Source organism: Cervus canadensis, chromosome 1 (genome assembly GCF_019320065.1).
Source record: "Cervus canadensis isolate Bull #8, Minnesota chromosome 1, ASM1932006v1, whole genome shotgun sequence".
Classification (NCBI taxonomy): domain Eukaryota; kingdom Metazoa; phylum Chordata; class Mammalia; order Artiodactyla; family Cervidae; genus Cervus; species Cervus canadensis.
In genome coordinates this window covers 54,635,431-54,647,579 of record NC_057386.1, presented here as the reverse complement: position 1 = coordinate 54,647,579, position 12,149 = coordinate 54,635,431, and the positions used below count along the sequence as shown (strand labels likewise).

At 41.2% G+C, this 12,149-nt stretch overlaps 1 protein-coding gene across 1 annotated transcript in view; it reads left to right on the top strand.

The window, feature by feature from the left end:
• Nucleotides 1-12,136, top strand: part of TOM1L1 (target of myb1 like 1 membrane trafficking protein) — a 61,469-nt gene extending 49,333 nt beyond the window's left edge. Inside the window, 6 exon segments of the mRNA XM_043483643.1 lie at nt 4,886-4,937; nt 6,568-6,673; nt 7,227-7,308; nt 10,869-10,896; nt 10,898-10,934; nt 11,520-12,136. Coding sequence (XP_043339578.1) covers nt 4,886-4,937; nt 6,568-6,673; nt 7,227-7,308; nt 10,869-10,896; nt 10,898-10,933 — 304 coding nt within the window. The 3' untranslated portion in view covers nt 10,934; nt 11,520-12,136.
• Nucleotides 12,137-12,149: the final 13 nt, after the last annotated feature.

Here is a 12,149-nt window from a genome sequence, read left to right as displayed (position 1 = left end):
AAGTACCTGATTCTGTTTTCCTTTATCCTGCAAATCTTGTTGGGAAAGATTGACCATATAAATGAAATCCCATTACCAAAAAAAATGTATAAAACCACACAAAGATCAAATCCTAGCTAATAAGTGCTTGGTTTCATGGATCTCATACTTCAAGGTGCATAAAAATCACTTGAGTGACTATTAAAAAATAAAATGGCTAGACCCCAGAAACTCTTATTCAATAGCAGGAATCTTTAGTTTTAAAAAGAGTCTCTGGGGAACCATAAAACAGTGATCAGCTGATCATTAGAAACTCTATTACGATTGTCTATCCAAGATCCAGATATCAAAATAATAGTTCTTAGAATTCACTGGAATGAAAGATAATGGGTGACGTCTGTTTTGTTTTCTAGATGATGTCTTTTGAACATATTTTTTCTAACTTTTGAAAACTTACCTGAGTGAAACTGTCACTAGACCAGTTTTTTATAGTGTTGGAAATTGAAGCACTAATGTTACCTAAGGCATGAATCTGAGTTGAATCATGTGTGAAAGATTACTTGTGGAAAAAAGTGAAAGTCGCTCAGGCATGAGCAACTCTTTGCAGCCCCATGAACTGTAGCCTGCCAGGCTCCCCTGTCCATGGAATTCTTCAGGCAAGAATACCGGAGTGGGTTGCCATTCACTTCTTCAGAGGGTCTTCCTGACCCAGGGATTGAACCTGGTTCTCCCACATTGCAGGCAGATTCCTTACCGTCTGAGCCACCTGGGAAGCCCAAAGATTACATATGAGAGGCACAATCAGCTGTCAAAATATCTTACAGTCTTAAGATTTTCCCATCCCTCTTTTGTTTGCAGTATAATTTATTACAGAACAAATGAGTGATGGAATTTCTCATAATGGAAAGGGTTCCTGAAAAGCAGTGATGATGATAGGATAAAGTCATGTTTATAGCCTACTTAGTATCAGGCAGCAGGCTAAGAATAAGAAACGCTCCCTGGTTCCTTAATCTAGTGCTCCTTGCAGTGCTCTGAGGAAGGGACCCCCAGGACTCACTGTCCTGGCGAGGAAACCAAGACAGGAATATCAGCTTGCCAAACAAAGGTGGTCCAGCTAGTGCAGAAAGATGATTCAGATTCAAGTGAATCTGATTTCGATACCTGCTCTCTTTTTTTTCTTTTCACTCTAATTTTATTTTTACAATTTCCATATGGTAAAATTGACCTTTTTTTGTTTGCTGCAGAGCTCTGTTTTTCCGACATATATATAGATGCATGTAACCATCCCCACAGTCTGAATATAGAATCGTTCATTATCCAAAAAAACTTCCTTAAGCTAGTCCTTTATAGTCACCCCCACCCCCACCCCCGGCAGCCACCATCTGTTCTGTGTCGTTACAGTCGGTCTTTTTGACAATAGAGTCTGAACAGTCGTATGGTACGTGGTATTTCTGGAAAGGTTATGCAAAATTGTTTGCTTGGTGTATTTTGAAGCTCTTTCAGAGCATTTGCCTTCAGGATTGTTGTCGTCTTGGTGAATTGACTCTTTTATCTTTATGTCATGTCCCTCTTTATCCCTTCTAATTGTCTTTACCTTGATGTTTACTTTGATTGTAATCAAAGCCACTCTAGCTTTCTTTTGATTAGTATTTGCATGGTATATCTTTTTCTACCTTTTTACTTTTAACTATTTGAAGTGAGTGTCTTACAGATAACTTATGGTTGGGTCATGCGTTTTTATGTACTCTGATAATATCTGTCTTTAATTGGTATGCTTAGACCATTTATATTTAATATGTCTGGATTAGGACCACAATTGTGTGATTTGCTTTTCTGTGTTTCCTTTGCTGTTTTTTTGGCTGTTTTTTGTTTTTTCCTGTTTCCTCTTTCATATTTTGGGCTATTTGGATGTTTCAATATCCATTTTATTATGAAATTATATTTTTGTACAGTTTATATATGGGGAGGGGAGGACTGGTTGCTCTAGGAATTGCATTTTTTTTTAGTGTATTTAAAACCAGTATTTTCCCACTTGAAGTGAAATATAGAAACTTTATTATCATACAGCTCTCCCCTTTATATGATAGTTATCCTATATATTATGTATATATATGTTAAAAAACCACTACCAGACAATGAATAATTATTTTACAATTTTTTCATAATACAGTTTTTACTTGCAACCCTTAAATAAATTTTGAAGACTCAGGAAGTGTAGAATAGTCCGCCATATTTACCTAACATTTACCATTTCTGTTGCTCTCCTTTCATTTCCCTCTGGTACAGTCTCTCTTGTCTCTCAATTTCTTTTAGCATTATTTTAGATCTGATGGCATTTAGATCTGATGGCAGTGAAAGCGTCTTAGTATGTTTCATGTGAGTGTTTCACTTTCATTGTTGTTCCTGAAGGGTACTCTCATTGGACATAGATTCTGGGCTGATGGTTCTTTGCTTCCAGCAGTTTTTAAACACGGCCCCAGTGTCTTCGGGCCTAAATGGCTTCTAATGAGAAATCTAACATTCATTCAAACTCTTGTTCCTGTGTTGACTCTGTGTTACTTGTTTCTGTCTGTGCTTTCAAGAACTTTTCTTTTTTTCTAACTTTAAACAGTTTGATAATGATATGTCTAAGTATGGCTGTCTTTGTTTTGCTGAGTGTATTTGTTTCCTGTGGCTATCATGAAAACATTATCACAAAGTGGGTGATGTAACTCACCTTCTTAGAATTCTGGAGACCAGAGGTCTGAAAGGAAGCAAGGCATCCCCTCCCAGGACTCTGAGGGGAGGAGTCATTCTTCCCTCCTCCGCATTCTGGGGAGCATAGACACTCCTCTACTTCTGTATCTTGTGGCCACACACTTTGCTTTCTTTCTCCATCTTCACATTGCCTTCTCCCCCGTGTTTCTCAGGTCCCTCCCCAGATCCCCATTTTTCTGTTTTAAGGTCATGTATCATAGGATGTAGTGCCCACTCAAACATCATCTCAGTATCCTTAATTATATCTGCAAAGACTCTTCCCAAATAACTTGACAGTCACAGATTCCAGAAATTAGGACAAGGACATAACTCTTTGGGAGCCTCCATTCACCTTATTACACTGAACTTCTTGAATCTGGATTTTTCTGTCATCAAATTTGTGAAGTTTTCAGCCTCTATTTCTTCAAATATGCTTTTTGGCACTACGTACTTGGCTCTCCCTCTGGGACTTTGGATGCCCCCATTGGATCTGTTGTCGTCTCATAGATCCCTAGGGGTCTGTTCATTGGTTTTCTCACTCGATTTCCTCTGTCATCTCCATTTTGCTGTTTAGCTCATTCTCATTCCGTACTTTTTAAAATTTTAGTTAATTTTATTTTTTAATTCTAAAACTATCATTTGACTCTTCTTTATATCTTATGTTTCTTTGCTGAGAACTTCTACTGAATGTTTTTTTTTTTCAAGTGTTCACAGTTTCTTGTTGAAACATTTGTATGATAGTTGCTTTAAAACTGTGAGATAATTTCATCATTTGTGTCCTCTATTAATAGGTATCAACCACTGCTGTCTTTTCTCTTGCAAGTTTAAATTTTCTCCGTTTTTCATATGCATAGTGATTTGGGGTTGTATCTTAAGCATTTTTAATGATATGAAACACCTGGTCTTATGTAAATCCTGCTGAGAACATCAGTACTTTGATTTTAGCAGGCAGCCTAGTGAGGTTTATGCCGCAGCTTCAGCCTGCCTTCTGCGTGCTTTCGTTCTGATGTCAGTTAAATTCTCAAAGCCGTTCAGTGTTACTGAGATGCGTCCCACACGTGTGCCACCCAGTCGTCACTGTACGGCCTGGACAGCAGGCTGTGTGTTCATCTCTCAACATCTTAGCATTGATTGGGATCAGCCATGGGTGATCATGGATCAGGGTGTAAGCCCAGGATCTCATAAACAGCTTTGAGGTCATTTTCCTGAATTCCTCCATCTTCGCTCTCTTGGGATTCCCTTTTCCGTCTCTCCAGTCAGAAAGCTGTAAGTTTGCTGTCATGCGTTTCCGTGACTGTGCGTGTATTGGGGACCGAACGGCAGGCTAGAAGGATAAAAGAAACAGTTTGCCTCCTCCTCTTGGGCTGATCACAGCTGCCCTCTCAGAGGTGGAAGTCGCCTCTCAGAGGTCTAAGCCCTATCGGGCCCCGTGCCGCTGCGGTCCCCGCGGCCACTGTGGGATTGCCCGGGGGTCAGAGAGACGAAGAGGAAGACAGGGACGAGGCTTGCCCTACACACTCTGGGCACTCAGGTTCCCTTTCCTGCTCCTTGAGTGAGAAGGAGCGTCTTCTCCTGGAGCGCTGTACATCCTCACTGTCCATTTGGGCTGTAGGCTGTCCTGCGTGCCAGTTCAGAGATACTCAGAGGGGCAGAACATGGTAACTTCACCAACAATTCATTGATACTCCAATTCAAGTCTTCTTTCCCAATTAGCCTGTAATGTACCTTGCAGTTCTCAGATATTTATTCCATGCCTTCTGTCCAGATTTTATAGTTGCATTTGGTGAAAGAGACAGGGCAAGTGTGTTTACTCCAACTTCACACTGTCCCCACGTCCTAAGCTCCGCTCTGCCTTGCCTTTCATCCTTTAGAAGTGGTGGGGTGGCAGCTACTCCTGCGAAGACTGAAGGCTCTGCTCTGACCGATAGAGTGTGTGCGCCAGGGTCTCGGGCTGCCGCTGCCCCGCAGTGGTGCTCTGTCCTCATTCTCTTCGGTGTTTGGGCATTATAACCTGGTGGGCACCAACACCACTGGCAATTGTTCTGTGAAATTAATACTTCTGTGCAGTCTGAAGGTGCATTTTGGATATTGTTTTTAGACCAGGAAGGTCATCTTTATGCATTGTGTTTTCACTGTAGGGTAATCATGCTGTATTGTCACACTGTCCTAGGTTTGCCCAAAGGACCAGCCAAAACCTCGCCTCAAGTCATACATACGAGAGTGTAAGTAATGAAGGCCTTCCTGGGCAGTGCCCCCAAGGAGCAGATTATCATGCTAAAATGGAGCTCCGAGTCCTTAATTCGCACATTCTGCTCAAAATTTCTTCATAAGGTGTTAATGAAGCCCTTGTGAGGGCTTTTCCTTGTTGCCTCTTTAATCTTTTAAGATAGGTATAGTCTCACTTCCATTAGGAAGATAGTAAAGGATCCGAATTCCCTTGGAACTCTTTCTGTTTGCTGTCTTTGCTCTCTTTCCTCCCGTCCTCGGAGGGACTTCAGACAAGTTCTCCTCTCAGCCGCCCCAGGGGCTGAGCTCTTGGCGAGGTCACCAGAGACCTCCCGATGACTGACTGGTCCTGCAGAGCTCAGAGCTCACCCAACCTGGTCAGCAGCTGAGAGTCGGTCACCCCTCCTGTCTGCACACGAGCTTTCAGACACCGCTCCCTTCCAGCTCTCCCCTGCTCTCTTCTGCACCCCTTTGCTGACCTCTTCTCCTCCACCGGCCTCTCAGTGTTGGAGACCCCGGGAGTCAGGCCTCAGATTTGTCTGTCCACATTCTTTCCTCTCTGGTCTTTTGGTCTCCTATCATGAAATACCACTCAGACTCTGAGCACTTACAAGTTGTTTCCAGTCCATACCCCTTCCCCGCATGCAGAACTCACATTTCCATCTTCCACTTCACATCTCCCCTTGCTTTCTTTCAGCCTCAACTCCCGATTTGCTCCTCCTGCCGTCTTCCCCATTCTGCAAATGACCACTGTTTCCGTTGCTCAGGTCAAAGACCTTGGGAAACTGTGCTTGACCTCTACCATTTTACCTCTGCCTTCAAAATATATCTGTTACCAGCCACTTCCTCCCACCTCCCCTTTACATCCCGGTGCAAGCTGCATCAGATGGATACTGCGGTGGCCTCCTGCAGGGCTGCCCTGTTCGAGCCTCTGCCTCCCTCTCCACCCCCACCCCATCATACAATCTGTTCTCCGAACAGAAACCAGAGCAATCTTTTTTTAAAAGTAAAGTTTATGTTACTCATTTGCTCTAAAGCCACCTGTGGTTTTCTGACTCCACTTTACTCAATAAAAGCTGCTCTGACCTCTCCCGTGGCCTCTGCAGCTGTGCATCCGGCCCCCTCCCTTGGCCTACTCTGCTTCAGCTGCACTGGCTCTGCCTGCTTCAGAGCATATGACCTGTGTCCCCTCAGATAATCGCAGGACCCACAGGGCTCTGGTCCGTGTCCCCAGTGGTGAGGCATTCTCCTGACCAGTTCTGACAGATACGCTTTTTTGTACTTAATGGTTTTGCCTCTTTGAGGCCAAGGTTTTATATTCAGTGTGAGACAGGAGACTCTGGACTGAGCCATACATTCCTGGTTTTTGGTTTTTTTTAAGCAATATATTTTATTTAAGTTTACATTTTATATGAGAATTAAGGTGCAGGGGGCATGAAACCAGGCAGAAAAGCAGTAGGTTTTGTAAGGGGATATTAGGTTAAAAACTAAAATAATAGCTAATCATTAGTAATTCTTATCTGATTGAGAATATATGGTTCTTGGGATAGTGCCACTTGGAAGGCTAGGAATCAAAATCATAAAAGCTTAGAATGTTTATTTGAACGTGTGCTCTGCTCTCCTCAGTTTCTGGAACATTCAAATTCAGTATTACTGCAGCCAGTTAGCCTACAGACCGTTCCAGCAACACCATCAAACCAGAGACTGCCACCTCTGCCCAGCAATCATCCAGGTACTTAAGACCTTATTATTTGCACCAAATAAGGAAATTTATGAGAATAGATGGGTCTGCTAGAGATTTATTGGTAACTAAAAACAGACAGTTGTTGTCATCTGTCACTAAGTCACGTTCGACTCTGCAACCCCATGGACTGTAGCCCGTCGGGTTCCTCTGTCCATGGGGATTCCCAGGCAAGAATGTTGGAGTGGGTTGCCATGCCCTTTCTCCAGGGTGTCTTTCCGATCCAGGCACATCTCCTGCATTGGCAAGTGGATTCTTGACCGCTGAGCCTTAAGGGAAGCCCCGTGACTAACCTCAGGAGACTGGGGATGCTTGTGTTGCCCTGAAGACTGTATTCTGAGTGCTGCAGTGAATGAACCTTTAGTCTGAGTTTGGCCATCTGTAGACTTGCTGTAGCCGGCAGCAGCACAGGGACACCAGTGTGCTTGCTTCTGGTTGTCAGGTGTTCGTTAGCATCTTCTGTTTGAAGTCAGAGTCGTAGAGAGAGTATCACTTGTGTGTATCTCCCCAAAAAGCACAGTGTGTTTCTTTTTGTTGCCTACAGCGATGACAAAGAAGGACCTCCAGCCACCCAGTTACTGTGAAGTAATGGAGTTTGACCCCTTAGCTCCTGCCGTCACCACAGAGTAAGTCATTTACAAAAGGATTATTCTTTTGTCTTGGTTCCCTTTGGTGGCAGAGCTCATAGGGTTTGGTTATACATTTAACTTTGTTTAGGCCTTTGCAGAAATCAATGACCTTATATAAAAGTGACCTATGAGATTTTGTGGTGGTTGTTGCTCTTAATGTTGGTCTTGTCATTCTTGGCCTTGTGACTTAAAAACACTGGGGTTGCACACTAAGAAATAAGCAGAACCATCATGTGCATGAGTGTATTCCTTATAGATGCCTTGGAAGAAAGTCAGATTCTCTCCAGCTTGAGAAGGGCACTATTCACTGATTGATGGCTTAAGTACCATGTTCATGGGATATTTTAGTTGTTCTTTGACTGATGCCAAAGAAAACTTACATAGGAACTTGTTTTTAGTCTTCACTACCTATGACAACAGTGTGCTTATTAATGTAAAAATCACTTTTTAACTCGGACTCCTTAAAGCAACATTATTTTGTGATTTCATATTGGTCAAGTATATATAAATATTTATGGGATGGTAGCCTCATTAGTGGAGTAGGAAATGGCAACCCACTCTAATATTCTTGCCTGGAGAATTCCATGGACAGAGGTGCCTGGTGAGCTACAGTTTGTGGGGTCACAGAGTCAGACACAACTGAGCATGCACACACAGGCTCATTAGTTTTAATATATTTTGACTAACTGAAAGTTACCTCCAAAATTGTTTAAAATGATTAAGGCATTTTTATAGAAATCATTATTTAGAAACTAGCAACCTGCAGGCTGTATCTTGCCTGCAACTGTTTTGTTTGACCTACGTGAATTTTAAATATGCACGTAAAAATTAATTGCCAAGTTAAAAGGTGGGATATTTCACTATCTGAACCTCTGGATGCTTGATATGACAACAATGCCAGGCCTGCATTTTTACATGCTAGCAATAGTTTGGGGCTGCGCTGTCTCAGTTCACCAGGCCCCCCACATACCTTCATCTGATCTGCCTGACATGTGTAGGCATTTGAGGTTTTGACCCCAACCCCCTGGTTCACACCCTCAGTGTAGTGATGTTTTGGAATGATTTATAAGTGAATGAAGTGGGCCGGCAGAACCTGTCTCATCTTAAAGAGGCAGCCACTATACAGTCCCAGGCTTATTATGATAAGCTTAGGAGTTCATTATTTTTTCCTAACAGGATTGTGAAACTTTCATTCTGCTTGATAAAATATCACTGAAAATGTTAGTGGTTTAAGGAATTACAGACTGGTTAAACTAGGTATGCTTGTTTCTCCAAGCAAATAGGAAGCAGATTATTATAATCTAGTTAATTATGAGATAGTTGTAAGTAGATGTGGTGCCGCAGGAGATATTAAAGGTAAGAAATAGCAAGAAGCCGGAGAGCTGAAGTTTTGGAACTTCCTACCACTTTGAAAGCTCATGACACTTTCAGACTGTGGTGCTGGAGAAGACTTTTGAGAGTCCTTTGGACAGCAGGGAGATCAGACCAGTCAATTCTAAAGGAAATCAACCCTGAATATTCATTGGAAGGACTGATGCTGAAGCCCCAAAACTTTGGCCACCTGATGCAAAGAGCTGACTCACTGGAAAAGACCCTGATGCTGGGAAAGATTGAGGACAGGAGGAGAAGAAGGCAGGAGAGGATGAGATGGTTACATAGAATCACCAACTCAATGGATATGAACTTGAGCAAACTGTGGGAGATTCTGGAGGACAGGGAAGCCTGCATGCTGCAGTCCATGGGGTCACAAAGAGTTGGACACGACTTCAGGACTGAAGAAGCACCACCACCACTATAGTTCTTACTTTCTAGGTGGTAGCGTGTCTCAGTATCTTTAAATGTTCCATGAGATCCAGGGAACTTCTCCCTAAGGAAAAGCATAAAGTCTTACATGAAAGTCCTGGGATTATCACATCACCAGTTGTCCATGAAGCCCAGGTTAAGAATTTCTACTCCAGCAGAACATGAGTATGGTACTTATGAATATACATATACATACACAATTCACTCATTTGACAAATGACTGAAAATTAACTATGTACAAGGGAAAATGATTGGTGCCTAGTTTATCATGTTGAACCTTACGGAGGGCAAATCTAATAAGGAGGCAGAAATTAAATCAGCAGGCAAACATGTATTTGCAGTTTGTGTTAACAGTATGAAAGATACTGACTTGACAATATGTAACAGAAAGAACTGATTTAATTGGGGGCTGGAGAAAGCCTGAGAAGTGACATCCAAATTAAGACCTGCAGTTTTTAGTGTAGTGACAAGTTTGGGAATCAGTGTTGCAGGCCCAGTGGGAGAGAGAAATGGAAAAGTCAAGAGAAAAGAGAATAACAGGAAACCTATATTACCAGATGTGGAAATCTCAGTTTGGAAACAAAAAGAAGGGAGTGCACAACTGGGATGAACATTGCTGAAGACAGACAAGGACTCAACACTAGATAATGGACTAAGTAACAGATCATCATGAGTGATTCAGTAGAAGTTGACAGGGACAGAGCCAAATTTCAGTGCATTAAAAAGGGATGAAGAAGACAGTGCACAGGTAACTTACAAAGAAACTTAAAACACGAAGGGTGTGGGGAAAGTGGTCTGGCAGCTAGACTATTACTGAGGCAATTAAGTAGACATGGGATAAAGGACTATTATTTTATAAAATAGGAGATGCTGGAACATCTGTGAATCCTGAGGTAGAGAATAAGAAGTTGAAGATTTAGAGAGAGAGACTGAGTGAAATGTTTAAGAAGCCAGGGGTCAATAGATAGGATCGTAAAAGTAGATGATGGTGCAGATGAAAACAGACTTGAAGATTTGGTGATGGGAACATCAGGTTTCCACGTAAAGACATTTAATTTATTAAGATATGAGGTTTTTCTGACTGAGAGGAGGGGCGTCAGATTTGAGTAGAGTGAAGGAGGAAAATGAAAGACAAAACAGAGAAACATTAGAATTTCTGGACCACGCTGGCACTTCTTGAAGTTGGTGATTATGTCTTCAAAGTGCTTTATGAGATTTTTTTTCTTAGTCATGTGTTGCTATACTGTGTATATTAATGCCATATTTGTAGGTATAGATATTTTCTATCTGTAGACATATGTTAAGACAAATGAAGACTATCACAGAAAAATGACTATGTACAAAGTACAAAGATGACTGGTTAAATAAGCTAGAATATTAATTTCTAATGTTTTTAAGCCAGGGAAAGCTGAACAATTTTTGCTTTTTTTTTTTTAAAGCAGAAAGCAAGCTGTCCAAATTTGAGCCATATTTCTCATTAAATTATAAGACGGTTATACAAGATACATATTTAAGACGGTTATACAAGATACATATTTGTAAGATGCATGGGAACAGCAGCATTAGGATCTAAAATAGTTTTTATAATGTAAGCTTCAGGGCAGAGACCTTTGTTTTTATTTATTGATATAGCCTCAACACCTACAAGGGCACCAGATTTTTGCTTTAAGATGGCAGTTAAAAGCCAAAATAGTACATTGAAATTGATCTATAACCATATTTATCAATTTACCATGATGGCGTGTTTGTTTCAGAGCTATTTATGAAGACATTGATGTTCACCCACCACAAAGGAGCTCAAAGTCACAGTGATTGTTGAGGTAAAAGACTTCAACTCACACACCTTCCATCCCACATGATTTTAGTGTAACTGTCACTTTCTACATTTATTATTTACATTTTGTAAGGGCCGTCTCAGTCTGGCAGTTTGATGAGTGAAGTATTACACAAGTTCCTATGGCACTCAAATTGTAATGATCAATGAGATAGATTCTTTGTGACCATGTTAGCTAAAAATTATAAATCTTGGGAATGCAGAAATTGGTTTATGGTATAAAAATATTAATGCTAACAAAAACAGCTGATCAATAAAAAATTCTTAGCACTAGAATCAGATTTGTCTTCTATGTGCAGTTAATACTTGTTGACTGGGACTGGTAGAACCCATTTATTGTTAATCTAGGTTGGTCTCGATTCTGTTGCTTTACTAATCATTCCATTTATTTACTAATAAATGCACACAGCCACCAGTAACCTATTAATCATATTTATTCCCTTCACACTTCCCTCGTGGAAGCAGTATGTACTACTTTCCCACCTTTTCTCTACTTGACTGTGGCTGTCTAATTATCAAGGACTGGGGAAAGAGGAAAGGATGGAGATCATTGCCTCTTCTTTTATTCCAGGTGGAAACGGATGACCGTTCACTGGCAGTGTTATGGGTGCCAATTTTCCAAAAGGGGGACCCTGTCCAGCTTTGAGACCCAGAAGTTAAGACCTTCCCAAACCTCAAAACCACAGTGGAACATTTTTCCTCTGCATTAACGTGGTTTAGACAGAAGAGTCACAGTTCCAGAGTAACATATATGGTTTCTGACAGCAGCTTGAGCTTTATCTCAGAAGAACTTGGTTGTGACATATATTCCCTTAAAACTTACGCAGAACAAAAGTTCATGGTACTTAGGCCAACCAGGTTAAGTGCAGCACCTTGTGTTTTCACAGGCCTTCCTACATTTAGGATCATCACAGGAGATGGGGCAAGAGTGGATGAAGACTGTTTCAGGACAAAATAATTGTTAGTAAGTGAAAGCACGACTGTATTATTCAGGAAGAATACTTCAGTGCCTTTATTTAACTAAAGTTGAATGTAAAAGTCAATTTGCACTTCTTTATAAATAACACTCTTATTTAGAATTATAAGTTGTGAAAGCTTTGATGATTGTAGTTTATATTTCAGGTACCCTCAAGAGGTCACTGGATTCTACATTGGTTGCCTTTAAATACAATTCTTTGTAACACTAAATGGTCGTTTTTGT